At 52.0% G+C, this 27190-nt stretch overlaps 3 protein-coding genes across 17 annotated transcripts in view; 2 read left to right on the plus strand and 1 right to left on the minus strand.

Annotated features, from left to right (window-relative positions):
* The window catches only part of DNM2 (dynamin 2), an 88361-nt gene extending 82759 nt beyond the window's left edge, over window positions 1-5602 (plus strand). For 7 of the 14 annotated variants that reach the window (XM_060415474.1, XM_060415477.1, XM_042249948.1 and 4 more), the window contains 3 exons: window positions 1425-1657; window positions 2699-2950; window positions 3625-4522. In XM_060415474.1, the coding sequence (XP_060271457.1) occupies window positions 1425-1657; window positions 2699-2950; window positions 3625-3694 (555 nt within the window). In that variant the 3' untranslated portion in view covers window positions 3695-4522. Of the gene's footprint in view, window positions 1-1424; window positions 1658-2698; window positions 2951-3624; window positions 4523-5214 lie in introns of those variants that run through there. The other 7 variants (XM_060415476.1, XM_042249950.1, XM_060415479.1 and 4 more) reach the window with 2 other exon arrangements.
* Window positions 5351-8655, minus strand: TMED1 (transmembrane p24 trafficking protein 1). 2 transcript variants are annotated; one of them, XM_027969649.2, is made up of 4 exons: window positions 8451-8655; window positions 7678-7775; window positions 7359-7542; window positions 5351-6372 (listed from the first exon to the last, which is right to left on the minus strand). In XM_027969649.2, exons 1-4 carry the CDS (start codon window positions 8631-8633, stop codon window positions 6154-6156), a joined length of 684 nt encoding a protein of 227 aa, XP_027825450.1. In that variant the 5' UTR covers window positions 8634-8655; the 3' UTR covers window positions 5351-6153. The 2 variants fall into 2 exon arrangements, with proteins under 2 accessions (XP_027825450.1, XP_060271466.1); XM_060415483.1 differs by having other exon boundaries at window positions 5351-7542.
* Window positions 8656-8979: 324 nt separating this feature from the next.
* C5H19orf38 (chromosome 5 C19orf38 homolog) lies at window positions 8980-26639 on the plus strand. Its single transcript, XM_012177910.5, has 9 exons — window positions 8980-9091; window positions 11598-11681; window positions 16165-16265; window positions 17548-17856; window positions 20062-20154; window positions 21071-21098; window positions 21823-21860; window positions 23094-23128; window positions 26034-26639. Exons 3-9 carry the CDS (start codon window positions 16235-16237, stop codon window positions 26169-26171), a joined length of 672 nt encoding a protein of 223 aa, XP_012033300.3. The 5' UTR covers window positions 8980-9091; window positions 11598-11681; window positions 16165-16234; the 3' UTR covers window positions 26172-26639.
* Window positions 26640-27190: the final 551 nt, after the last annotated feature.

The raw sequence follows: 27190 nt of genomic DNA on the forward strand, positions 1-27190 counted from the left end.
ACTGGAGTTTCAGCTTTAGCATCATTCCTTCCAAAGAAATCCCAGGGCTGATCTCCTTCAGAATGAACTGGTTGGATCTCCTTGCAGTTCAAGGGACTCTCAAGAGTCTTCTCCAACACCACAGTTCAAAAGCATCAATTCTTCGGCGCTCAGCCTTCTTCACAGTCCAACTCTCACATCCATACATGACCACAGGAAAAACCATAGCCTTGACTAACGGATCTTAGTTGGCAAAGTAATGTCTCTGCTTTTGAATATGCTGTCTAGGTTGGTCATAACTTTTCTTCCAAGCTTAATATGATGATATCTGGGTCCATCCATGTTGCTGCAGATGGCATTGTATCATTCTTTTTTTATCACTGAGTAATATTCTACTGTGTGTGTGTGTACCACATCATTATTCATTCATCTGTTGATGGACATTTAGGTTGCTTCCATGTCTTAGCTATTGTACATAGTGCTTCAGTGGACATTGAGGGTGCATGTATCTTTTTGAATTATAGTTTTCTCTGGATATATGCCCAGGAGTGGGATTGCTGGATCATATGGTAGTTCTGTGTTTAGTTTTTAAAAGAACCTCCATAGTGTTTTCCATAGTGGCTGCACCAATTTATATTTCTACCAACAATATAGGAGGATTTGTTTTTTACAAACCCTCTCCAGCATTTATTATTTGTACATCTCTTGATGGTGGCCATTCTGAGTGGTGTGAGGTGTACTTCATTGAAATTTTGATTTGCAGTTCTCTAATAATTAGTGATGGACATCTATTCTTAACCAGACAATTGTAGAAGGGGACTTTGGTTACAAGATCTCATATAGCCATTGAATAGATTTTTCTGCCTCAAAGCCACTCTTGCCCTTAATGGGGAAGCTCTGAAAGCATCCCCTCCAAAATCAACAAGTTGGCCATTTCCGCTTTTATTTAACTTTCTTGTAGAGTTACTAGCCCATGCATTTAGACAAGAAAAATAATTTAAAGGTATGAATGTTGAAAACAAATGGGAAAAATTGTCCTGATGTAAACATGAACTTGTGTACCTAGAAACTCCAAGAAAAGTAACTGGAAAACTACTACATCTTGTAGGAGGATTCAGGAAGGAACAAAGTATTAAGTTAATGAACAGAAACTAGCAGTGTTTAAACAAAAGTCAGTTTCAAGATATAATGGGAGAAAAGATAGCTACTAAAGATTCTAGGAATACGTTTCACAGGAGTCTCATGATTGAAAGAACACTGGCAAGCACCCTGAGAGACCCAGGAGACCACTATAGAAAGCTCACCTCCTTGTAAATATTGCCCACGTTTCCTAGTAAAGTTAAAGACTTTAAAGAAGAGCATGGTGAACCAAGCCCATCACAGCAGCTGGCTGAGTCCTTGGCTGGTGTGGTGGGAACCTCTGACCTCTCCAACCCTTGCCCCAGACAAAGGCCTTCATCCACCATGAGCTGCTGGCCTACCTGTACTCGTCGGCGGACCAGAGCAGCCTCATGGAAGAGTCAGCTGACCAGGCCCAGCGGCGGGACGACATGCTGCGCATGTACCACGCGCTCAAAGAGGCGCTCAACATCATTGGGGACATCAGCACCAGCACTGTGTCCACTCCTGTGCCCCCACCTGTTGATGACACCTGGATCCAGAACACCAGCAGCCACAGGTCCGTGAGGCTGGAGTGCCCACAGGCTGAAGAGGGTACTGCCTGTGGGTTTCCAGCTCTACCCACCCCCACCCCCATGTGTCCATTAGGGCACAACCATGGGTAGCCAGGGTGCAGGGGCCCTGACCACAGATGGTATAGCACCCAGGGCTGGCCGTAGTATAGGACTGCCACCCCTGCCTAGCTAGGCCTGAAGGGACAGGGAGAGAGAAGGGTTAATGACCTGCCTGTCTCCTGATGCCTTCTGTTGGTTAAGGCCAAACAGAACCAGAGAGGGCATGGGGCCTGGGCAACCCTGGCCATACAGGTAAGCCTCCTAAAGCACAGAGGAAGCTGAGAACAGCTGGTGGGAGAGGACCTAGAGGGACACGTGGAGGGCGTAACCGGCATCCCCCGCCCTGACCACCTAGAGCTGAGGTGCAGTGAGGCCCTGACATGGGCATGTCAGAGCATTGGGCAGGGACACCTGACCAGTAACAGGGCAGGTGGTGGGAGGAGAAAGGGTGGCCCAGAGAAGTCTCAGAAGGTGCCGGTTTTTCCAAGCCCTCAGGGAGCCTTGAGGTTCCTTGGAGAGCTGACCCAGCCTCCAGCCTGAGATGCAGCACCCAGAGGGGAGCCTGTGGGGCGCGTGGGACAGGGCCCCATGGACCTTACAACCTCTGGAGGCATGCTGGGCTCTGGAAGGATTTTTGGCTTCAAAGGGTGGATTTGGGTCAGTGGGGAGGCTGGAGTGGGGCCAGTGAGAGGGAGATGCAGGAAGGAGTGAGACCAGAGGGAAGCAGGAACCCTAGTTGACTGAGGACAGGTGCTGGGCCCTGGCTCAGGTCCTGGGGGTGTACGGAGGGGCCCAGGGCATCTGTGCTGACCTGCCCAGGACCAGCGACTCACTGCATCTGGCTGGGTGGTAGCTGGTGCCAGCCTGTGTTACAGAGGAGGCCACCCTCTGGCCAGTGCCCTGGCCCCCCCTTGGGCTTCTGTGCCCACACCCATGTGGCCGGTGCGCCTGCCCACCAGCTTCACCTCACACCTCTCTCTCCACAGCCCCACTCCGCAGCGCCGGCCTGTATCCAGTGTGCACCCCCCAGGCCGGCCCCCAGCAGTGAGGGGTCCCACCCCTGGGCCACCCCTGATTCCTGTGCCGGTGGGGCCAGCTACCTTCTCAGCACCCCCAATCCCATCCCGGCCCGGCCCCCACCCTGGTGTGTTTGCCAACAACGACCCCTTCTCAGCCCCACCTCAGATCCCATCTCGGCCAGCTCGGATTCCACCCGGCATTCCCCCTGGAGTGCCCAGGTAAGGCTAGACCCCCTTGCCACCCGCCACCTAGAGACACCCGCCTGTGCTCAGCAGGGAGCAAAGGAGTCACCAGCATCCTTATGGGGCTCATGGGGAAACTGAGGCCCCAAGAGGCCTAATTCACAGAGCAATGGAGTCCATGCTACTCCCAAGCTCCCACGCCCATCCCCTACATGAGCAAGTGGGCCCCCTTGTAGCTCGGGGCCCCTCCCATGGGACCCCTTCTTCTGGTTTTGACCAGTTCCTTTCTGAGGACACGCACATGAGGCGCTGCCCATCCCCTGCCCTCCCTTGCTCCTCCCTGGGTGCCAGGCCTCTTTCTTCCCCTTTTCTCCCATGAGCAACCTGTGGTCCAAAGTGGGCGCAGGTGCTGATGCCCCGGTTGGTTCATTCCTTCCCAGCACCAAAGCAGCCATCGTGTAGCACCCAGGTGGGTGCTGGCCTATGTGTACTCGAGGTCAGGGCTTCCCACCACCCCAGCTAAGAACTCAGCCAGCTGTTGTGATGGGCTTGGAAGAGCATTCACCATGCTTTTCTTTAAAGTCTATAACTTTACCTCGGAACATGGGCAATATTTACAAGGGGTGGGGGAGGTGGGGCCTGGGTCCTCGGCCTTGCCCGGCTTCCAGCCTCACTGCCCTCTCCCCTTCCTGTGTTTATTCTCTTTGCAGCAGAAGACCCCCTGCTGCACCCAGCCGGCCCACCATTATCCGCCCAGCCGAGCCATCTCTGCTCGACTAGGCTGCAGGGGTTGTGGGTCATGTTCTTGGGAGTCCTCGAGCAGGGCCCTCGGTGCAGGAGCTTCGGTGGTCTAAGCCCACCTGCCGCCCCTGGCCCTCCCGTCCCCAGGCGGGACCAGGCTCCCTGCGGGCAGCCCCTGGCTCTTCCCTCACCCTGGCCCCCATCCCTGGCTGGACACAGCACTGAAAGGAGGGCCCCTGGAGCCCCAGAATGAGGGGTGCTGGGGTGTTGCACTTTGGGAAATGGGGTCTCAGGTACCAGAGGAGACAGCTGCATCCTGAGTGCCATCTTAAACAAGGGAGCCAGGCTGGTGTGGGGGGCAGGGTTCACCCGGGGGTTCTCTGGCCAGGAAAGCCTAAGTGGACCAGGCCTAAGGAACGGCACCAAGGTGTCCATACCCGCTAGGCCTCACTCTGCTTCTCAGCAGCTGGGGCTCCCAGTGGCAAGTCAGGCCCTGCGGGTCCAGCACTGCCTGCCCGCCTGCCCGAGTTGTACATATTCCTTCCTTGGCTGCATTAACCGCACGGCTCAGCCTCAGCTGCCGGAGGTGCCTTCGCCAGGTCCGGAACACTCGGCCCTGGCCAACCTCTCTCCTCCCTGGGCAAGCCCCTTCTCTTCCTAGGTCCCCAGGGCAGCCGGGGTTCAGGGCTGAATGGGATGGGGAAGCTTGGGGGGGCCTCTGGGTCCCCACCTGGGCCTCCCCCACGGGTCAGGCTCCGGGCGGCCTCTCCGTGAGCAAAGCTTCTCGCTCGCTCAGTTTGACCACTGTAAGTGCCTGCACTCTGTACCCTATTAATAAACTACAATAAAGGGAAGACGCTTCTGGTGGCTCGTGTGTGGGCCTTTTGTGTTGCCATTCAGGCTGGCGGGGGGGGGTGGCCTTGCCCCTGCCCCTCCCACCATGGGCCCCCCATACCTCACTCACAGGGTCTCTCCTCTCGGGTGGGAGGGTTCACTTCTACTAGAGGGGAGAGCTCTTACTTTCCTAAACACCTCAGGAGCAGAAGCAAATATTCCCCCTCCCCCCATCCCCTCATGCTTCCCCGGTGGCACTGGTGGTAAAGAACCTGCCTGCTAACGCCAGAGACGTAAGAGAGACTGGTTCAATCCCTGGGTCAGGAAGCTCCTCTGGAGGAGGGTATGGCAACCCACTCCAGTATTGCCTGGCGAATCCCATGGACAGAGGAGCCTGGCAGGCTACAGTCCATAGGGTTGCAAAGAGTCAGGCATGACTGGTGACTTAGCCTGCACACACACCCCCATCCCCACACACAGACGCTTGGCTGGAGCCCATGACACAGCACTGATAACAGGCCAGGATGGGGACCTGGGACAGGTGTGCGAGTTACTGAAGGGAGAGGGTATCCTGGCCGCCCACCTTACACTGTGCAGCAGTCAGGCTCCTCCTCACCCCCACAGTCCTGAGGGCTTCCCCCTTTACCCTCTTGGGGGCACAGGCCTTCCAGCTCAGCCCGGGTCACAGTTAAACTTTGCTTTCTGATTTTTTCTCTTGTGCCCAGGCGACCACCTCCATCGGCTCCTGCCCGGCCTTTCTTCTGAGCTTCGTGGGAGACCCCTCCCGCCCGTCTGGCTGCCCTCTTAGGGGCAGGACTGTCCTGGCTGGTGTCCCTGAGCCCCAATCACCAGGCACTGTGATTTTTTTTCTGACCATAATTTATTGATTCTGGTGCCCAGACCACCCTTCATTCCAGGAGGCTCCTGTGCAGGCTTGAGCTGGGCCATCCCTTGGCCCCGTCTGGGGCCCCTGCACGAAGAGCAGGAGGGCCGGGTGGTCTTGCAGACTCCGCTCCCCGAGTTCTGTAACCAGACCTCACACCCAGCCCACTCCCCGCTGGGCCGAGGGGCCAGGCCCCTTCCTGTCAATAAAAGTGACTGTTCTGGCAAGAACACTGCAGCCACGTCTTGTTCCCCCTGGCCCCTGGCACAGCAGGCCACCCCCAGTAGCAGCACAGGCCTTGGGTGGAGCCACAAGGAGAAGGCAGGCAGGCAGAGGATCCTGCAGCAGTCAGCCCCCTCCTATTGGGACCTAACTTGGAGGGCCAGCGGGAAGACAACGGGGAGTTTGCTTCCTGGGCCCGGTCCAGCACTGCACAGGGCTGGTGCCGACTGGAAGACTGGCTAAGGCACGTCACAGTAGGGGACAGAGGCAGGCCCAGAAAACCCCAGGGTTGCCTTCGAACCTTGCAGTGCCCCCCATGCACCATTTCTAGGAAAACAGGTGCAGCCACTGAGCCATTCCTCCTGGAGGGACCCACACCTGCAAGCCAGCCAGTGCTCCCCACCTAGGCCCGAAAGGGTGGAGACAGTGGGTGCCCCACCTCAGGGCTGGAACTACACAGCCTCCCCTTGTGTAGGAAACTGAGCTGGGGAAGGGATGCCCCTGTCTCACATGCATGCGCCCTGCTGCCCCTCCTCTCCCGTTCTTCCACAGCAACAGGCTACGTAGGCACAGGCCGCTTGTCCTGAAAGAAGCGCTTGAGCGTGCAGACTTGCAGCACAGCCACAAGCAGCAGCACGGCCACGTTCACGGCCGACCAGAAGTTGACCCGCTCCAGGTTGCCTTCTTGCAGGTTGCGGTCACGTGCCTCAAAGGCTCGCAGCAGAGTCAGCACTTGGATGCTGCGCTCCAGCCGGGTCCTCATGGTCTCGATGGACTCCTGTGGCAGAGAGGGAAAAGGCAAGGCTTTGTCCTTGGATGGGATTGAGAGTTCGTTTGTTGGAAAGAGGGGGAGAGCTGAGAGCACAGATTCAGTGGCCAGGCTGCCTGAGTCTCAAGCCCTCTGCCATTCACTGGCTGTGTGACCATGAGCAAGTAAACAACCTCTCTGGACCTCAGTTTCCTCCTCCGAATTAAACCTCAGGGTTGTAAGGAATGAATGCCCAATTAGGCATAAACAGCATACTAACTAGTAATCAATAAAAAGCAGTAGGTGAAGCCAGATTGCTTGGGCTTAAATATTGGCTCTGTTGCTGGCTGTGTGGCCTTAGGAGAATTACTTAGCCATCCTGTTCATCAGTTTCCCCAACTGTAAAATGGGGGATAATTAGGGCACACTCCCTGTATATAGGGGGCTTCCCTGGTGGCTCAGACTGTAAAGAATCTGCCTGCAATGTGGGAGAACTGGGTTTGATCCCTGGTGTGGAAGATCCCCTGGAGAAGGGAATGGCTATCTAATCCAGTATTTTTCCCTACATATACAGTGGTTATGGGGACTTCATGAGTTATTTAAGCCCTTAGAACAAGGTTTATACCTAGAAATGTTCTACAGTTATTAGGTTGGGGGTACCAGTATGTAGGGGGCTTCCCAGGTGGGGCTAGTGGTAAAGAACCTGCCTGCCAGTGCAGAAGACGTAAGAGAAGTGGGTTTGATCCCTGGGTCGGGAAGATCCCCTGGAGGAGGGCACAGCAACCCACTCCAGTATTCAGTATTCTTTCCTGGAGAATCCCATGGACAGAGGAGCCTGGTGGGCTACGGTCCACGGGGTCACAGAGTTGGATATGATAGGACTGAAGCAATTTAGCATGCAGGCACCAATACGTAGGGAAGGTGAGGTCAGGCCCAGACAGACCCCAGCCAGGGTGAGAGGGCGGGGAGCAGTGCCAGAGGTCTGGAAGGAGTGGCACTAGCTCTCCTGGGCGCACCTTGATGTCCTCCATCTTGACATCCAGAATCTCCTCAGGCTCCACAGCCTCTGCCCAGCCCTCGACCTCCTCCTCATCCTGCAGGCTGTCAAAGATGAGTTCAAAGAACACAAGCTTCTCCGAGATGGTGCTGAAGGAGTTGTCAAAGCATAGCTTGTAGTCCCCGGCCTCCGTAGGCTCCACCCTGGGCGTACAGACACACATGACCCTGAGTGGCCGACCAGCTGGACTTTTCGAGGCAGGCAGGGTGGTAACCCGAGGCCGCCGGCGAGGGGCAGGGCTGTAACTGAACCCGGACAGCCAGCGGGACTTAACTCACGTGTGCACACCGTCTGCCTTGCGGGACTCGCTGACCAGCAGCACTCCCTGAGGGCTCTCCAGACTGAAATCCACGTCCAGCCCAGCACCTCCGATCACCTGGGGGGGCAGGTAAGAGCAGGATAGAGGGCTAGGGCTAAGCCAAAGGCACCTGCCAGAGAACGTCAGGGCTGGACCGACCCGCATAGACCCGTACGGACCACCACCCGGAGGTCTACCTGAGTTCTGACACCTACACCTTCAAGCCCGTCTTGCCCCACTCCTGTCCCTCTGTCCCGCCCCTTGCCTTGGCTCCGCCCCCACGGAGATGATGCTTTTCGCATGGCCACGCCCCCCATGGAGATCACGTCCCGACTCGGCCAAACCCCAAATGAGACGACGGAGCCCTGCCTTCTTTCCTTAGCCCAACCTCCGAGAAATTATCAGGTTGACCACACCTCTTTTTATACAGCATCCTGGTCTTCCCTCCCAACTTCCTCAATCGACCCAATCCTTTTGACCACGCCCACTCGCGACGGTCCGGCCTTCTGACGGGCTCCCTCTTTCTCCCGATGACCCCGCCTCCCCGCTGCCCAACTCTAGCCCCGCCTTCTATTCCCACCCCTTCCGCTCCCACGCGCTGTCCCCGCCCCTCCGCCTCGCTCTCCCTGGCTCCGCCCTCGTGCTCCTGAGCTAGGGCTCCTCCTCCTCTATTCAGTGCATGCAGAGCGTGCTCTGGTTTGGCCACGCCCCGTCTCCGTGCCTCCGCTCGCTCCCCAACACGGGACCCTGTACCTGGTACTCAGTCTCAAGGCTTGCGTTGGCCGGCGCGGACTGATAGAAACACTGCTTCCGCCCCGCAGGCAGCAGGAACGTGAACTCGCCGTCCTGGATCGGCGGGGGCCCTGCCCCTCCCACGCCCACTGGCGGCAGTAGTAGCCAAAGGGCCAAGCCTAAGGCCGCGCCGGCCGCCATCATCCGGGTCACTCTCTGGTCTGCTAACCGGTTGCGGTTCCTTTAAGGAATAGCTCTGTCCCCTATGCTATTCGGCTGAGTTCATTGGCAGCCGCTTCTGTCCGTTATCCGAAGCCCGCGGAACCAGGAGTGAAGGACCCCCCGAGAGCCTAGCTGTCCGAATGAATGCCTGATGCGCCTGAAAATACTCTATCTTCTACAGATTTGTCTTTGTAAAGCCTCCTTTCTAGCCTCAAACACTGTTGGGAAAATTACAAAAATAAGACCACGATGGTACATTCGCCTCAGGCAAAAGTTAAGACAACTATGGTGGCGGCAGCTAGGTCCTGCGGTTTTCCCAAAGTACCCCGCGCGCAACGACTGTTGTTCGAATCTGTCTGGGTGTAGTGTGTCGAAAGTAGAAGCAGGGCGTGTGCCTGCACGCGACCTGTTGGGCTAGTGTGTAAAAAAGCTCAGATAGGGTGGGTGGAGACTTTTCTATTAACGTGGATTCTTGCCGGTCCCAGATCCTTGAGCTTGGCCCCAGGTCCGATGCCTAATCCTTTCCTTGGCGCTTTAGAACCGTCGTTTTATCAGTCTCCTTGTTTCTTAATCGGAGGTGATGAGAATTGAGATGAGGCCTGGCCCATAGCGAGCCCTCTGCATTTTTTCCATATTGTTTGCTCGGGAGACTGGCCTCATCCTGCTCGCGAAGGGTCGTAAACTCGACAGCCCAGGTGCTTAGCGTCAGCAGAGAAAAGCAGAGAGTGTGGGAAAGGCAGATTGCCTAGTTCAAACCATGCCCCATGCTTTACTTGAGGCATCACACTGCTGGGCCTCACAGGATGATGCTAGGCCTTGACTGGGCTGTTGTGAAGATTAAATAAGATGATGTTTATTTAGTGCTTGGTGCATCCATAGGCCCTCAGTAGATATTAATTTATATTCCAGGTTTATCGCCTTGCTTTGGGCATGCCGCCAATCTCATTCTGGTTTAGAGAATTTGGAGGGAACCTAAGCAAACAGATAAGAAAGATGTCATTGGAGAAACGGACTGTGGAGATTCCATCTAAACATAAAAAATGTTCAGATTGGCAGTGTTGAGTTGTTCAAGATAGCATGAAAGAGGTTGGCAGGTGGTGACAATTATGCTTTGAACACAGCTGGTGGCTGTCAACTACACATTTGGAGAGCTTGGGGAAGTAACACTTTGTAATGTCAAAGTTTATGTATGGTCATGCTTGGTATTCCTTTTGCGGGAGGAGGGCAGGGGGACACCGCAAGGTATGTGGGTGTTCCTTACTGTTCCAAGTTTTTCTGTCATTCAGAGTTACTACTTGAACGTTTTGAAGTAGTTGTGGAGAATCGGTGATAAATTTTTGTTAAGGATTCTTTTTTAACAAGGGGAAACACATTAAAAAGAACCATTTTAAGTAAACAACTCAGTGGCATTTTGTATATTCATAATATTGTGCAACCGTTACTTCTACTCACTTCCAAAACATTTTCATCAGGAAGGAATCCCTGTACCCATCCAGCAATTATTCCTTATTCTTTCCTCACCCCAGTCTGGTGATCAGTCTGCCTCCATGGGTTTGCTAATTCTGGATATTTCATGTAAATGGGATGTTTGACCATTAGTGTCTGGCTTCTTTTCCTTAGCATAATGTTTTTAAGGTTTATCATCACATCACTATTTAATTCTTTTTTACAGCTGAGTAGTATTCCATCTATTGGATGCTTGGGTTGTTTCCAATTTTGGCTATTGTGAATAGTGCCTCTAGGAACCTGTTTGTGTATGTATTTGTTTGAGTATCTGCCTCCAGTTCTCTGGGGGTATATACCTGGGAGTGAAGCTGCTGGGTCATATGGTAATTTTATGCTTAACTGTTTGAAAAACTGCCAAACTTTCCCACAGTAAAGTTGCACAATTTTACACTCCCACCAACCATGTACAAGGGTCCCATCCCAATTTTCCTACATCCTCATCAACATTTGGTATATTCCATTTTACTGTTGGTATATTCCTTCTCATGTATGTGAAGTAGTATCTCATAGTAGCTTGTTTGTCTGTTTTCTTTCTGAGGATGAGTCCATTTTATTGAGAGGCATCAAGGGAGGGTCTTAGGATTGGGAGGACAATGAGATCTAATTTCCTTCTAGCTGGGAGCTCCTCAATTTTACAGTCTCTGGAAGCTCAGTGGGTAGGTTTGTTTGTTTCGTTTTGTTTTGTCATGCCACATGGCTTGCAGGATCTCAGTTCCCTGACCAGGAACTGAACCCTGGCCACAACAGGGAAAGCCCAGAATCCTAACCACTAGGTCACTGGGGAACTTCTAAAAGCTCATAGTGGTTTTGATTTGCATTTTCTTAATGATACTGAGCATCCTTTCATGTGCTTATTGGTCACTTGTGTATCTTCTTTGGAAAAATATCTGTTCATGTCTTTTATCTATTTAAAACTTGTATGTTGTTATTGTCAAGTTACAATATTCGTATATTATGGAATGAAAAAGGAAGAAAGAAAAACAGTGAAAAACCTCTCCTGCTCTTTGGCAAACTCTGCTGGAGCACATCGATAATCCATTTATAACTCTGCCTTAGCCTTCTCTTCCTATTTGCATCAAGCCTAGAAATTGACCAGAGATGAAAGAGTAAGGTCTTCTTAAGTCTTTCCTGATCATCTGTCCTGCCCTGGGTATGCACATTGCTCGCTAAATTCCACAGTATATATGGTGCTTTTGAGTGCCTTAATTACCCAAAGAAATTCACCCCAGCTTTTCCTCCCAGCATTTGGCCATGTATGTTGTCTTCCTCCGTTGTAATCTTGTACACCAGAGAGCTGTGAGTTGTTCCTTCCTTACAGTGTTTTCTAGGAATACATTCTGAGTTAAAGCACACTGCATCAGTCCCTCAGGTTACCCCCAGACATGTTACAACACACACACACACAATACTGTGAGAATGAGGGCTGTTCTGCTCCCGCAGAAATTGGGAACCAGGGCTCCACGCTGGGGGCACAGGCGGCTATCTTCAGATCCTCCACTGTGCTGGACAAGGAGATGAGGAAAGGTATGGAAAACACCACAAAGCTTTCCTGCCACGTTCAACTTGCCTCTTCTTGATTTGCATTTCCTTGGTTAACATAAATGTTTAGCTGTTTTCCTGCCTTCAGATAAAATTGACTCTTACCATTTTTGCTCAGTTTGTCGATGTTTTGCATGAGATACAGACCTATAGAGCTACCAACCCCACCTTTTTCCCCGTTGGCTGGGATGAATGGGTGATTCTTGTTTTCCCTCGATTGAGCAACATCCTCCCTCTCCCCCAGTATTCAACAAAATGTACTGGGTAGACACTATCAATGTCCTGGGAGCTGTCATCTCAGTGCTGCTCCACTAAATGATTTCAGGTCCTCAGAAGTGCTCAGAAGTCAATGCTAGGTGGGTAGGTAAGGTGACCTATTTCACCTAGGTGGAGTCGGGGAGAGCTTCCCCGAGGAGGTGGCATTGAATTTCAGATTTGAAGTAGTAGGGAGAAGAAGAAAGCAGGAAAAAACAGTTCTCTGACATCAAAGGCACTCAGAGAGTTCAAGGGGCAGAAAGGGGATGAAGGTGGGGTGGGTGGGAGGAGTAGCCAGAGAAGAGATGGGAATCTTGGGCAGACAGCCCCTCATAAAGGCCCCTCTTACCTTTGTCACGTTGCCCCAGAATCTTAGCCGGGGGTTCTTATGACCGTGGGGAGTTGGCCGACTGGCTTCTGCAGGTCAGGGATTCCCCTGACATTATAATCAAAAGATTACAAGAGCGTGTGCTGGGCAGTGTGTTTTTCCCACCAGAACTGTTCTCCACCATACTCTGTACTGCTTCACAGTGGGGGTGGAGGGGCGAGGGGGCTGATATCTCCATACCAGATCAATGTGGCTGCCTTTTCCTCTGCTTTCCAGTTGAGTCTGGCCCTCGTAGGATATCTAAAGGCTGCAGGAAAGGAAGGTCTAGGTATCTATTCACTGGCTCCTACCTTTTTGGTCTGCATCTTTCGACAAAAGCCTGTAACTCTAGCTCTCTTCAAGTTCCAGGACCCCCACCCACTCCAGCAACTTCAGGCTTGGCTGCTGACAGTGACCGTAGGAAGTCGCTGTCCCTCATTGCTCCCCTTTCACCCTGCTCATGACTCCTCAGTTCTGTCTCTTAAGGGCATGATCTGTGTGACAGCTGACCAATACAAGTATGTGTATCTATGTTCAGTTCAGTTCAGTCGCTCAGTCGTGTCTGACTCTTTGCAACCCCATGAACTGCAGCACGCCAGGCCTCCCTGTCCATCACCAACTCCCGGAGTTCACTCAGACTCACGTCCATCGAGTTGGTGATGCCATCCAGCCATCTCATCCTCTGTCATCCCCTTCTCCTCCTGCCCCCAATCCCTCCCAGCATCAGAGTCTTTTCCAGTGAGTCAACTCTTCGCATGAGGTGGCCAAAGTACTGGAGTTTCAGCTTTAGCATCATTCCTTCCAAAGAACACCCAGGACTGATCTCCTTTAGAATGGACTGGTTGGATCTCCTTGCAGTCCAAGGGACTCTCAAGAGTCTTCTCCAACACCACAGTTCAAAAGCATCAATTCCTCGGTGCTCAGCTTTCTTCACAGTCCAACTCTCACATCCATACATGACCACAGGAAAAACCATAGCCTTGACTAGACGGACCTTAGTTGGCAAAGTAATGTCTCTGCTTTTGAATATGCTATCTGGGTTGGTCATAACTTTCCTTCCAAGGAGTAAGTGTCTTTTAATTTCATGGCTGCAATCACCATCTGAATTCAAAATTCCAGGTTATAGATCCCTGAATCACATTAGATACTCTCAGGATGAAGTCTTTACTTATATCCAAGACCCTATCCCCTCTACCTACAATGCCCTCCTTCCATCTCCTTCTCAGGCTTTCAGAGTCAGATGTCACCTCCTCCCAGAAGCCTTCCTTGAACTTCCTGAAGCTAAGTGAAGAACCTTCTTCAATGACAAACTTCAGCATAGCACTTCACCAACTGGACTGTCACTGTCTGCTTGTCTGACTCACTGAACTCTGAGCTCCCAAGTGCAGGAGCTGTTTCCTTCATCATGGTATCCCTGGTACCCAGCATGGTTCTGAGCCCTAGTGATGCTCAGTAATCAGCTGGTGGCATAAATAAACCAAATATCTCTCCCAACTCTTGTCTCATACACACCCAGAAAAGAGCCACAAAAATAGACTGAGGGGATGTGTTTTGGCTTTCAAGTCAGACAAGCCCAAAATATTTATTGTTCACTGGGTGCCAAGCACTGATGTAGGCATTGGGAAACTGCAAGAGATGGCTCTGTCTCTGTACTCTGGAGGAAGATGTCTGGATGAGTTCAGTAAATTCAAGCATGTTCTATGAACCATGCTGACCTAATCTAATTGATATTTACAGAATATTACACCAAGCAACTGCAAAGTGCATTTTCATTTTGAGTGCACATTGTATGCAGATATATACTGGGCCAGTGAAAAAAGTATCGGACTTCCCTGGTAGTACAGTGGATGAGAACCTGCCTGTCAAGGCAGGGGACACCAGTTCAATCCCCGATCTGGGAAGATTCCACATGCCTCGGAACAGCTAAGCCCATGTGCTGCAGTTGCTGAGCCAGTGCTCTAGAGTCTGCGAGCCACAACTACTGAAGCACACGCACCTAGATCCCATGCTCTGGAACAAGAGAAGCCGCCACAGTGAGAAGCCCTTGCACTGCAGCCAAGAGTATCCCCCGGATCACCACAACTAGAGGAAGCTGGCAAGCAGCAACAAAAACTCAGCGCAACCAAAACTAAATAAATGAAGGAAGTTAGGAAAAGAAGCTCCAGTTAAACATATGGTAACTGAAAGAAAGAACAAAATAAAGATAAGACCATGAAGCAATGAAATAGAAAACTGAAAATAGAGAAAAACAACAATGTCAAAGATTGGTACTTGGAAAAAGACTAAAAAACTGAATAACCAACCCCCAGCAAGACTAATCAAGAAAAAAAAAAAGAAAGAGAGAGAAAGAAAGCACAAACTACTACTCTTAGGGATCAAAGAGGAGACATCACTACAAACCCTACAGATATTAAAAAGCAAATAAGGAAATACAGGCATGTTTTTAGCGATGAGTTCGATATTGTAGATGAAATGGACAAACATGAAAATACATGCATGCTAGTTGCAATCAAAGAAAATTGCAAGGTACTATCCTGGAATTCAGAAAGGGGATTTTTCTAAGTTCAGAGGGATCTGGAAAGATTTCCTAAAAAATTAGCATTTAAACTTGAGACATGGACTTCCCTGGTGGTCCAGTGGTTAAGAAACTGCCTGCCAATACAAGCAGCACGGGTTCAATCCCTGGTCTGGGAAGATCCCAAATGCCGCAGAGCAATTAGGCCTGTGCACCACAACTACTGAAGCCTGAACGCCCTAGAACCCGTGCTCCACAGCAAGAGAAACCCCCATAGGAAGAAGCTTGCACACCATAACTAGAGAGTAGCTCTCACTCACTGCAACTAGAGAAAGCCTGTGCAGCAACAAAGACCCAGCACAGCCAAAAAAAAAAAAACCCCTAAGACCTGAAGGAGAAGTGGGATTGGACCAGGTTCACAGAATTGTGTTCCATGCAGGGATGATGGCATACATGCAAAGGTCCTGAGGTTGAAATCAGCTTTGTGTATCCAAAGAAAGAAGTCCACTCTAATGATCCTTTTTAATGTTGGCAACTACACACTTGCATCCTTCCTGGGTGTAAACCTCCAGGTGGGACTGGTAGGCTTGACCAGAACTGTTCAGAGACCAAGGTTGGCAAGACAGACCTTTGGAAATTTCCTGACTGTCAATAGGAGGCAGTTCACGCTGCAAACAATGTCATTTCTTCCATTCTGGAGCTGATGTTTCCTTTCACCTGACTGGCGAAGCTCCTGAGACACAGGAGCTTGTGTGGCCTCACCCTGTGTATACTCACACCCCACGAACTGATACACTTTGTCTCATAAATTCTTTGAAGCTAGTGTCCACTACTCTTAGCCCCATTCTTGCAGGCGGCAAGCGGAGGACTTGCCAGGAAGGCCAGGAAGGACTGTCCCTTGCCTGAGGTCACAGAGGCCAAGCCCTAATCATCATGCCCTACCAACTTCCACCCCACACGTTTCAGCTTTTGGGCACATGTTGGGCCACTTTTTGTGACTTGGGCCTGGGTTTCCTATACGACCCATGTTCCCTGTGCTTCCTCATGCCCAGTTAGGGAAAAATAAGCGCGCGCGCGCACACACACACACACACACACACACACACACACACACACTGGACCATCTCATCCACCTTTTCCTCCCATCTGCCAAGCCTGGGCCCCCAAGGAGCAGTGAGGTGCCAGGCTCTGATGTGTGTCTGTGGAAGGGGTGGGGAGGGGAGAGAGTCCCTTTCGGTGCCCAGTGTGTGTGTGTGAGCAATTTCCTGCCAGTGAGGAAACACTCGGCTCAAATCAGCCCTGGTTCTCCTTTCCCTGCTCTGGCCTCACAGGAGGAGCTGGCAGCAAGCCGTGGGCCACCCTAGCCTCCGCCAGATTTCCTGACCAAACGCGGGAGGAGAGATGCTCTGGATTGTCCTGCTGTTTGCAGCCGGTGAGCTGATGTCCCTGCACCACCCCTCACCCTGTTCCGCTCCCTCCATGCACCACCTTATCTCTGCTGGGGGGTGGTGGGGGGGTGCGTGTACACAGAGCAGGAGCTGGAGAGGCTGAGCCCTGACAGATTTGCCCTAGAGCCTTGGAAAAGCCCCCGGAGCATGGACGTCTCTTGTGGGGTGTCAGTACCCCCACATCACAGGTATTAGGAATGCCACCCCACTGGAGACAGCAGTGCCCACGCCCCATGACTCAGCCCTGCTTGGCCTCTGCAGGTTTCTACCTCCAGGACTGGGGCAGCAGGAGGATCTAGGGTGGGTCAGAGAGGGTGGGAGGGAAGCTGGATAAGGAAAGCCTTGTGTCGACCTCACCTGAGCCAGATACTCCACGCGGGAACCTGGGGCCACCGGGGAGACACTGGTCCCTCCTGCAGGAAGCCGTGCCCTGAAATCGTATCCCTCATCACAGCCTGGGAAGCAAGACAGAATCACTCTGCCCTCCCCTTCTCTGCTCGATCACCCCCACCTCCTGCCACCTGGACTCCTTGAGCGCCCCACACCCCTTCCAGCCTCCAGGCTTTGCCTGAGATGGTGCCCCTGCCTAGAATGGTCGCTCCCAGATCTTCCATGCTGTGTCTTCAGGGAAGCCCTCTCTGGCTACCCCATCACTCTCGTCTCCTTGAGAATGTCAGCTCCCCAGGGCAGGCATGTCTTGTCTGTTCCTCTGTCTGTCTGTCTCATCCACTGCTCTGTCCCCAGAACCTAAACGGGGCCTGGCGCACGGTCAGTGCTGTTGGTAGAAGTAATACGAGTGTAATTGTGATTCTGGGTAACATCTACGGCTGTTATAATAAAATGACTCCAACAACATGACCTCTCACCATGTGCCGGGTGCTTGATCCTCTCAACATAGCGGTAGGGTAGGGACAACTAGGGACTTCCCAGGTGGCGCTAGTGGTAAAGAACCTGCTTGCCAACGCAGGAGACGCAAGTTCGATCCCTGGGTCAGGAAGATCCCCTTGAGCAGGGCATGGCAACCCACCCCAGTATTCTTGCCTGGAGAATCCCATGGAGAGAGAAGTCTGGCAGGCTACGGTCCATAGGGTCACAAAGAGTCAGACATGACTGAAGTGACAGGGTGCACACACAAGGACAACTAGCCTCCAGTTGTCCATAAAAACCAAGGCCCAGAGAGGGTGAGCCATTGCCCAAGCCTACACAGCCAGGCTGGCCTCTGCTCTAACCACCCACCCACCTAACCTCCCCTATCTTGCTTCACAGGCTCCATGGCGATCCCGGCGCCATCCATCATGCTAGTGCCCCCACACCCCAGCAGTCAAGAAGACCCCATCCACATCTCGTGCATGGCCCCCAGGGGCTTCACAGGGGCAAATTTTACGCTGTACCAAGATGGGGAGGTGGTGGAGCTCCTGAAAGCCCCCAAGGACCAGCTCAGGGTCATCTTCAACCTGAGCGGTGGCAGCAGGGAGGTTCAAGGGGGACCGTTCTGCTGCCAGTATAGTGTGCTTGGTGAGAATAGGCAACCCCAGCTGTCAAACCTCAGCGAGCCTGTGCACGTCTCCTTCCCAGGTAAGTCGCTCCCATCGGCCCTCACTGCCCAGGCTCCATCTTCTCACAGCCGAACCTTTGTAGGCACTGTTCTCTTTGCCTGGGAGTCATCACTCTTCCAACTTGGTGGGAGTTTCTTTTCCTCCGTGGATGGAGGAGCCTGGTAGGCCACAGTCCACAGGGTCGCAAAGAGTAGGACATGACTGAGCGACTTCACTTTCACTTTCACCATATGCAGTGGGTACAGTCATTCTTCCCATTTTCCAGATAAGGAAACTGAGGCACAAGAGCTGAAGAGGCTGGCCCAGGTCACTCAGCCAGCAGGCAGCAGAGCTGGAGTTCCACCAGCCTCTGAAGTCCAGACGTTAAACCTCCACGCTTAGGAGCGCCTTTCCTTACTGGCCACAGTATTTATGAGTACCTGCTGTGCACCAGGCACTGTCCTTGGCATTGCAGGCTCAGCAGTGAATGAAACAAAAGTCCCTGCCCTCTCGCACATTACGAGGGGGTGGCAATGTACATCAGATGATAAATAAGGAGTTTTGTAAATATTCAGTCAGCTAGTAGGGGACAAGGGAAGTGACAGGAATGAAATACAGCCTGGTGAAGGGCATCTTTTTTTTTTTTTTGGTTGTGCCACGTGACTTGCAGGATCTTAATTTCCCAACCAGATAGGGAACCCAGACCCTAGCAGTGAAAGTGCTAGAGTTCTAACCACTGGACCACCAGGGAATTCCCAAGGGTGTCATTTTAAATAGGGAGGAGAGTGATCAGGGAAGGTCTTTCTGAGGAGTTGATGTTTGAGCCTGAAGGATGAGAAGCCAGCCACATGGCTGTCTGGCGCAGGAGGGTTCCAGGCAGAGGAAGCTGGCTGTGCAAAGGCCCTGAGGCTGAAGCGTGCCTGGTGTGTTTGAGGGACATGGAGGTGCCCCATATGACTGAAGCATAGCAAGCAAGGGGATAGTGGCGGGGAGATGAGGGCAGGGGGAGGCAAGGAGGATCATGCAGGGCCTTGTGGCTGCAGCAAGGACTTGGGCTTTTTGTCTGAGTGCGACTGAAGCCCTGGGAGCGAAGATGTCTTCCTTTGGTCTTTCCAGGAGTGGGGGCTGGGCCTGGTCTTTGGATCAAGGAGCAGGAGGGAGGGAGGGAGGGAGGGAGGGAGGGAGGAAGGAGCCTCGGGGTAGACTCTGTCACCAATAGCCAGAACTTTCCTGCTGCAGAGAGAAGGTTGTAGCCAGCAGAGGCCCACAGGTTGTGATGACAGAACACTCTCTGTGTCCTTCCCCAGCCTCAAGTTCCACTATCAAAGGCCCCCTTCTCTCACCTTGGTCCTGTGGTCTCAGAGTAGGGCAGTAACGGCTCTCCTGCCCCAGATGAGAGAATGAACAAGGGCTACTGAGAATACCCAAGTGAGCGCCTCTCCTCCCCTCCTGGCTAGTTCCTGACCTCCGCTGGGGTCCGGGCATCTCCTCCTGGCTCCCCTGAGAGATTCCTTGCCTCTCTCCAGGGAGGGGCAGCCAGATCTCTTGCAAAGACATAAACTCTGGAGCCGGGGCTTCATGCTTCTGTGGCTACCTCTGTGTGGGCCTCACAGTCCACCATGTGGCTGGGGATGGATGTCGTCTGACCCCGTTACCCAGCCAGCAAGACTCTTCAGACCACAAGTAACTGAAAACTGGACTCAAATTGGCTTCAGCAACAAAAGGGGATTTGTTGGTTTACTGAACTGAAATTTGTTCATGGCACTGATTTCTGGCATGGCTGGATCCAGGTGCTCAACCGTGTCAGGAATCATGTGCCACTTCTCAGCTTTACTTTCTTCTGTGTCTCATTCTTAGGCAGGCTCTCCCTCTCATGTTGTCAGAACTGTATACCTTGGAGCCTCAGATGTATATCCTACCAGCTTTGCAATGCTGGCCTGAAGAGTAAGCCTCTCTTCCCAGTAATCTAGCCAAAGTCCAGAAATTAGTTTCATTGGCTCAGCTTGGGCAACATGCCACTCCCTGAACCAATTAGGTTAGCCAGGGGTAGGGAATATGCCAACTGGCCAGACAGATTTGCTAGTTCCCCAAGGTCTAGCTATACCTAAACCAAATGTTTCTGTGGTATAGGGGGAGGGCTAGCTCTCTAAAGGTAGCCCGGATGTATGCCAGGAGTCCCACTTTCTCCCTGCACCCCTACAATTCTATGGCCTACCCAATCTCTTTTTTCCCCATCTTTCTCTAGTGCCCACCTGGATCCTGGCACTCTCCTTGAGCCTGGCTGGAGTTGCTCTCCTCCTCTTTGGACTAGTGACCATTGCCCTGATCATCAGGAAAGGTAACAGCAGGCAGAGAAAGCGTGGCTCGCCAGAACTTGCAAATGCACTGAAATGCACTCCAACTCACACGCATTTTTAGGAGCACAGAGGCACACAGTTGGGAGTTCTTACTCCAAAAACTTAGCAGTGAAGAACCTGTCAGAATTTCAATGACGGTGGTGGGCAGGGGAAATTCATATATATATATATATATATATATATATATATATATATATATATATATATGGTAAAATATGCATGATGTGAAATTTGCCATTTAACCCTTTTTTATTTTTTATTTTTAAATATTTTTGGCCATGCTGTGGGGCTCATGGGATCTTAGTTCCGCAAGTGAAGTTGCTCAGTTGTGTCCAACTCTTTGCAACTCGTGGACTGTAGCCCACCAAGCTCCTCCATCCATGGGATTCTCCAGGCAAGAATACTGGAGTGGGTTGCCATTTCCTTCTCCCCAACCAGGAGTCAAACCTGAGCACCTGGCAATGAAAGTGAACCACTAGGGAATTCCTTTTTTTAAAAAAAAATGTTTTAGTTTTTAAATTTTAACCTCTACTGCTCTACAACCATCACCACCATCCATCTCTTCATCTTCCTAAACTGTAACTCTGTCCCCATTAAATACTGACCCCCGTCCCCTCTCCCCCAGCCTCTGGCACCCACTGAAATCAGCATTTAAAAAGAATTTTATTTATTTATTTTTTACATTTTTGTACCTTGCTTGAAGTTTTTACCAACATACATTACTCATGTAATTGGGAGGGAAAAGTGTCTTCAGTAGCTCCCCTGTTGAGAGGGAAATTTGCCAGGGGAGAAGGCAAGGCTGGGTAGCAAATGTACAAGACGCTTTATTGGTTTCTTAGCTTTTTGAACCAGGACCAAAATCTAACTAATGCTTTTTGTTTGTTTGTTTGTTCCCAGTTAAAGTAAAAAACTTGAACAAGAAACGGTGAGAACATCCCTGGAGACCCTTAGAGGATAGTTTTTTTGGGGAAAAATTTCAGCCCCAAGGCAGGAGTTTCTGATGGGCATTGAAGAGCTGGCCAGGTTCTAGGGGCGGAAGGATACTTCCAGGGCTCCATCTCGAACAGCGCCCTCTGGTGGATGGGCGGGTTAATAAAAATAGGTTCTCTTTAGGAAGCGCTTAAGGTATGCTCCGGGCTGTGCTCCACCACTCTGGACCTTGAGTTCACATTATCCTCGCATCAGCCCTGGAAGTAGGCTCTATGGATGACCCCTTTTAACAGATGAGGAGACTGAGCCTTCCTCACATTCCTTTATCTCCAGTTGCCAAAATTTGTTGAGTAATCATTCTAGAAATCCATAGTGAGGGGGAGGAGGGTGGGTGTCCCCTGGCATTGTGCAGCCCCCAATGCCTAGCCTGTAGACAGTGGCCCTGGTTCTTGGGCAACAGAATATATCCACTGGCCCCAGCCTTGGTTTCTCCTCTCGGAGAGAGGGGCGAACACCTTGTTGCCTGGTGGCAGAGTAGCCCCAGTGATCAAACCCTGACTTCACCTGGCTGTGGGGCTCCTGCAAGAGATTTCTATCTGAGGAGTTCGATGGGGGGGAGGAGGTGGCTGGGGAGGAAGGATCAAGTTTGGGGCCAGGGCTACCCGGAAGGAGCCTCCTGCCTAAGACAAGTCATCACTTTCTCCCGAATCCCTCTGCAGAGAGCGAGAATCCTGCTGGGTTAACATCGCCACCACAGGTCTGTGCCTCCCTGTTCCTGTCCCTTGCCTGGGCAGAGTCACTGCCTCAAAATGCCATCGGGTCTCACTACTTGCTGCTGAACCCCATCTACAGCTGTTCACTTCTCTTAGAATCCAGAACACATGCTCCTCCTCTTTCCCTTCCTCCTCCCCCCTCATTTTCCTCCCAGTTTTCACCTCTCTCTTTCTTTTTGGTGCGAACAGCTTTCACCTCTTACCTTACCCTGCCCTATCCTCAAGCCGTTCATTCATCCCGCCCTCTGCCTAGAATATTTTTCCTCCCTGTGTGGTCTCCATCTAAAGGTCACCTCCTCTAGGAAGCCTTCCCTGACTCCCTAGGCAGGATCTATTCTTTCTACTTACATTCCCCTAGCATCCTGTCATTCTTCTTAGTCCTCAGTAGACACACAACTAAGTAATCACTGCATGCTTGGGTGTATGATACTCATCTCCAGTACTGGACCATCAGCTCCAAGAGGGTGGGGAGTTGAAACTGTCTTGTCCACCACGGGGGCACCCAACTTTCCCAGTGCCTAGCACAGTCCTTAATGGAGCCCCACATGTGGTCCAGAATGTGCTGTTCTGCCGGCTTCCACCAGGGGGCCAGAGAGAGAGCCCGCCTGTGCGGTGTGATGCCCAGGAAGGGGCCCTACGCAGAGAAAACTCCACTCTCCGTACCTCTTCCATTGTTTCCCGTATTCATTGAGCGTCTACTATGTGCTAAAGCCTGAGGGCTCCCGAGATAACCAAGACAGAGGTGATTTCTGTCCACACGCCCATACTCCAGTGGGGAAACAGTCCATGACAGGCTGGACACTGTCTGGGCTGGGAGGGTGGTCTCCAGAGGAAGTGGTGTTTAAATCAGAGAACTACAGGGGCAAACAGGGAGTAGCTGGGTGAAGGGTGGGCAGTTAGTGGGGGAGCCCAGGATAGGGGGAGATGAGAAGTATTCTGGAGAGCAGGAGTTGAGACGAGGCACTCATTTTCCGGAGGGCAGCCAGAGGCCACCTAGGGAGAGTTCTGAGCAGCAGAGAACAAGTTCAGTTTGCAGCTGCTCACCCTGCAGAACGGGCTGGCGGGCGGACAAAGAGACTGCTGGGTGATGGACTCCATGTCCTTCCTCAGGGTGGATTCAGGGCCTGTGGGCTTGTGGGGAGGGCCTGGGAAGTGGGGCGTGGGAGCAAGAAATCCGAGCTAGCCCCCAGCCTGGTCGTCTTCTCCTTCTGTTCTAGACATGTCCTTCGACAACTCCTTGTTTACCATCATGGTAAGTCATCCCGTTTCTCGGATCCAGTTTTCTGCTTCCTGTTCTGACCACCGGAAGGTGGGGGCTACCAGGGGGGCTGGGCTGACCTGTTGTCTCTGGACTTCTAGGGCCTGGGAAAAGCCCAGAATCACTGAGCGGGGCTTGTTTCTGAGCTGAGAGTTGGTTCTGGAAAATTCCAGGGGATTGGAGGTAGCCACTCTGCCCAGGGCTTTGTGGGGCAGTGGGCAGGTTGTCAGCACTGCCTCTGCACTCACAGTGGTAACAGAAGATGACCTGGGGGCTTCTTGGGAGTCACGGAGCCTTATGACAGTCTGGTATAAAGAAAAGACTACTTCCATGTTCAGTTTCAGGAATTTCAGCTTAGTTGTACAGACATGTATTCCCTTTTGGGGGAGGAGGGTCTTAACCTTCACACCCACCCCTGCTCTGCACCTCCTATTTAGCAAGGCATTGCTCTCCTAGATCACATAGCATCCTGGCTAGGATTTGAAACCCGGTCTGTGGATCTTCTCTGCACAGCTGCATTTTGTGGTGGCCTTGGGGTAATTATTCTTCAGTAAGTTAGAGATATCTGACCTGTGGACGCTATGGATGCAGACAGTGTCCAGCTAGGGGAATACCCTGGCGGTCCAGTGGTCAGGACTCTGCACTCCCACTGCAGGGGCCACGGGTTCTATCCTTGGTTAGGAAACAAGATCCTGCAAGCTGTGGTGTGGCCAAACACAGAAACAAAACAATGCCCAGCTAGCTTCTCTCCATGCAGAGATGGTACAGGTCTGGGGTGCAGGTGGTCCCACTTGAGGAGGCCTCAGGAGTCCTATCTGTATAAATGGATGCTTTGGGACTGTAGTGAGGGAGCTGGAGGTGGAGTCAGTTGGCTTGGGGCGCCACTGTAGGAAGTAGGGGTGGGGGGGAGGATTGGATGGGTTTGACATAGCCTTCCTGGGTATCTGGACAAGAACAAGGTGAGACCCTTCATCCCCTGAGCTTCTTAATTCCACAGGGGGAGACAGATGATAGCACATCGGATAGGGGGTGCCCAGGAAGCTAACACATTCAGATGGGAGATCTGGGAGGTCTAGGAGATAAGTGACAAGCAGGAGATAGCTGTGGAGGATTGATCCAGGCTCAGGGCACGTTCCCCACACGGCCCAGTAGAACTGGGGTGCAGACGAGTGAGGAATGGAGGGGGTTCCTGCGCAGAACTTTGACTTTATCCCAAGTGAAGTCAGAGCCCTGGAAGGTTTGGAGCAGAGAGATGTGACCCACTCTACATGACCACGGGCGCCCTCTGGTGGCTGCAGCGAGCACAATCTGTGGGGGCCGTGGGATGACAAGAACCCGGGGACAGGCGCAGACAGCTCAGATGGTTCAGGCGCCAGACGTAGTGGGTAGTTTGGTCCAGCGTGCTGGCAGCGGAGGTGGAAGGCGCGAACAGATGCAGGTCAGATTCAGAGGATGGGAAACACGGCACCGATTTCGGAGTAGATGAGTGGGCGGAGGGAGAAGGAGCCGCGGCGGAGTCCTTGAGAGACAGGAGAGGGGCCACCTCACCCAGTGACGCTCCAGAGCAGATGGAGACCGGCCTCAGTCACTGGTATACAGATGGAGGGAGCAAGGCGCTTGGCACCGACCTGTCCAGCCCTCTGAGGTCTCAGCTCAGGGAACAAGCTGTTAAGAAAAACCTGGAGAGTAGGTTCTAAAACCCTCCCTGAGAAGCCACACTGCTCAAGGCACTAGCCTGGTGGTTTCTGCTTCCCTCCCCCCACTTTTAAAAGGCATTTAAAACGAAACGATGGGAAGACAGGAAAAAAAAAAAAAGGAAAAAATAACTTACTTCTCAGTATCCTAGTCCTGGAGACTTTAAATATAAACGTGTATAGACTATGAAATACATCCAAATGTAAAAATTATCTATAATCTATATTCATAAAGTTCTCTTCTATTTCTTCATCCCTCTGCACCCACCGGTCTCCACTCTGCACACATGCAGGTAAATGACCATTAGGAACTTCTTGCACATACAAGGAAGCAAAGGCAAAAATAGCAAGTCTGTATCCTCACTCTCTCTAACACAAATGACAGCATGCTAACCATACTGTTATGCACTGATGGTTCTTTTCTTTAACAGTAAGTTCTAGTAATCTTTTCTAGTTTTTTTTGTCATTGTAAAATATAAATGAAATTTACCATTTTAATTATTTTTAAGTGTACAGTTCTGTGGCATTAAGTATATTCCTATTGTTGTACGACTGTTAGCATCATCATCCTCAGAACTGTATCTTGAAAAACAAACCCTGCCAAGGAATTCCTTGATGGTCTAGTGGTTAAGACTCATCATTCTACTGCAGGGGGCCCAGGTTTAATCCCTGGATGGGGAACGAAGATCCCACAAGCTGCGAGGTATAGCCCAAATAAAACAAAACCCAACAAAATTCTTTGCCTATTAAACAACTCCCCCACCTCAGACCCTGGCACTCACCATTCTGCTTTCTGTCACTTTGGTGGATTTGCCTATTCTGGATTTTTATAGAGAAATGATGCCACGCAGTGTTCATCTTTATGAGTCATAGCCACCCCAGGATGAAGGGTACTGCCACTCTCCCCCATTGTACAAAAGGGAGAACTGAGACATAAAGAGGTTGATCACACCACTAGGAAGAGGTGTAGCTGGGATTTGAACCCAGACTGTCTGGTTCCCTTTTCAGTAGACAGCAAGACAGGACAGATGGCAGGATCAGGGGCCTGCAACTGTGTTTGTGTGCAGGTGTGTGTGTGGGGGGGGGGGGGGGCAGTGAGGTGAGACCTGATGGATTGTGGGAGTCTCAGCCTCAGAAAAATGGGCAACCCAAAATCCAGAAACCCCAAATCACTTCATTCTCTATTTTTCCCTCTACGGACAAAGAAAATGACTTCAGAAGAAGATGCAGCCAACCTGGATATTCCTTCAGGCTCCACTGAGACACCTGGACCCCGGAAGAGGCCCACCTCCACGTCATCCTCACCTGAGCCCCCTGAATTCAGCACATTCCGGGCCTGTTAGAGGAGCCCCTCTCTCTGTCTGCATGCCCTCTGTTCAGCCCTCCGCCTGGAGCTGGCCAGGCTGTGCAGGGCCTCAGGTCGCTCCAGCTACTTTGAGGACTTCTGGCTGCTGCTTTCTCAGGGAACTGAACAGAAGGGACAAAGGGGGTCCCTGGCCTTGGGGTCTTCCTCACCGAGAAGCAGGAGTGGGAGAGAGGGGTGAAAGCATTGACCCGGAGGCTGGACGGAAAGCAGGAAGCATCTCAGGATTTCCAGTTTCTCAACCTACCAGGGGAGAAGGAGCCCTTCTGGCTGTTAGCTGGGCTGTTACGAATCTGAGCCTCGCACACTCCTCCAGTTTCCTCCTTCCCATCACACCTGATTTGGCCAACCTGACTGGATTTTTGGAGCATAGGGTACCCTGGGTGGGGTATATTCTGTGTGCCCTGCTGGCATGCCTAAGTTATTAATTATAATGTTTTGAGCTGTTCCCAAGGTCTCTATGGAGTGTAGTCCATAGAGGATGTCTGATGTCTAATCACTGATTCCTAGGGGATGGGGAGAAGTACCCCTCAAGTGCATGCTGTCAAGGTGGTGTCTGGGGAGGGCCATGGGGGTGTCGGGAGAAGAGATCTATGTGAGGCAAGGGGCCTCAAGCTCCTTTGGAAACCCTGAAAGAGAATGGGGCCCTGGAGTAGTGGATTCACTGGCCAGTCATCACTGGGGGGAGAAAGAGTGAATGAGGGGGTCAGGGGATAAGGGGGGTCCAAAAGTTTTTTTATGGGTAGAAGACAGTGAAGGGCTAAGAATGGAGGAGGAGGGCTCTGGGGGAAGGGGAAAAGAGAAGGAGCCGTTGAGTGCCTGAGAGGGGTTAAAGATGGGGTTCAGGGGCCAAGTCCTGGCTCAAACTGCTCTTCAAGCGGGCGTGCTGGGGGTTGGGGCCACAGGCTGGGGCGTGGTCCTACGTTCTGTCCCCGCCACTCCAGCCCTTCTCAAGAAAGCAGAGCCTCACAAAGCAAAGCCCGGCGTGGGAGGAGCTGG

The sequence above is a fragment of the Ovis aries genome, chromosome 5, assembly GCF_016772045.2.
Source record: "Ovis aries strain OAR_USU_Benz2616 breed Rambouillet chromosome 5, ARS-UI_Ramb_v3.0, whole genome shotgun sequence".
Classification (NCBI taxonomy): Eukaryota; Metazoa; Chordata; class Mammalia; order Artiodactyla; family Bovidae; genus Ovis; species Ovis aries.

What these genes read in the sequence shown, in the direction of transcription:
- TMED1 (XM_060415483.1), bottom strand. Translation starts at nt 8,633, where the DNA reads ATGATGGCGGCCGGCGCGGCCTTAGGCTTGGCCCTTTGGCTACTACTG. An exon ending in GCCTTGAGACTGAGTACCAG is followed by an intron (nt 7,776 to 8,450) that starts GTACAGGGTCCC and finishes CTGCCCCCCCAG; the next exon opens with GTGATCGGAGGTGCTGGGCT. An exon ending in AAGGCAGACGGTGTGCACAC is followed by an intron (nt 7,543 to 7,677) that starts GTGAGTTAAGTC and finishes CTGTACGCCCAG; the next exon opens with GGTGGAGCCTACGGAGGCCG.
- C5H19orf38 (XM_012177910.5), top strand. Translation starts at nt 16,235, where the DNA reads ATGCTCTGGATTGTCCTGCTGTTTGCAGCCG. An exon ending in TGTGCACGTCTCCTTCCCAG is followed by an intron (nt 17,857 to 20,061) that starts GTAAGTCGCTCC and finishes ATCTTTCTCTAG; the next exon opens with TGCCCACCTGGATCCTGGCA. An exon ending in GGTTAACATCGCCACCACAG is followed by an intron (nt 21,861 to 23,093) that starts GTCTGTGCCTCC and finishes CTTCTGTTCTAG; the next exon opens with ACATGTCCTTCGACAACTCC.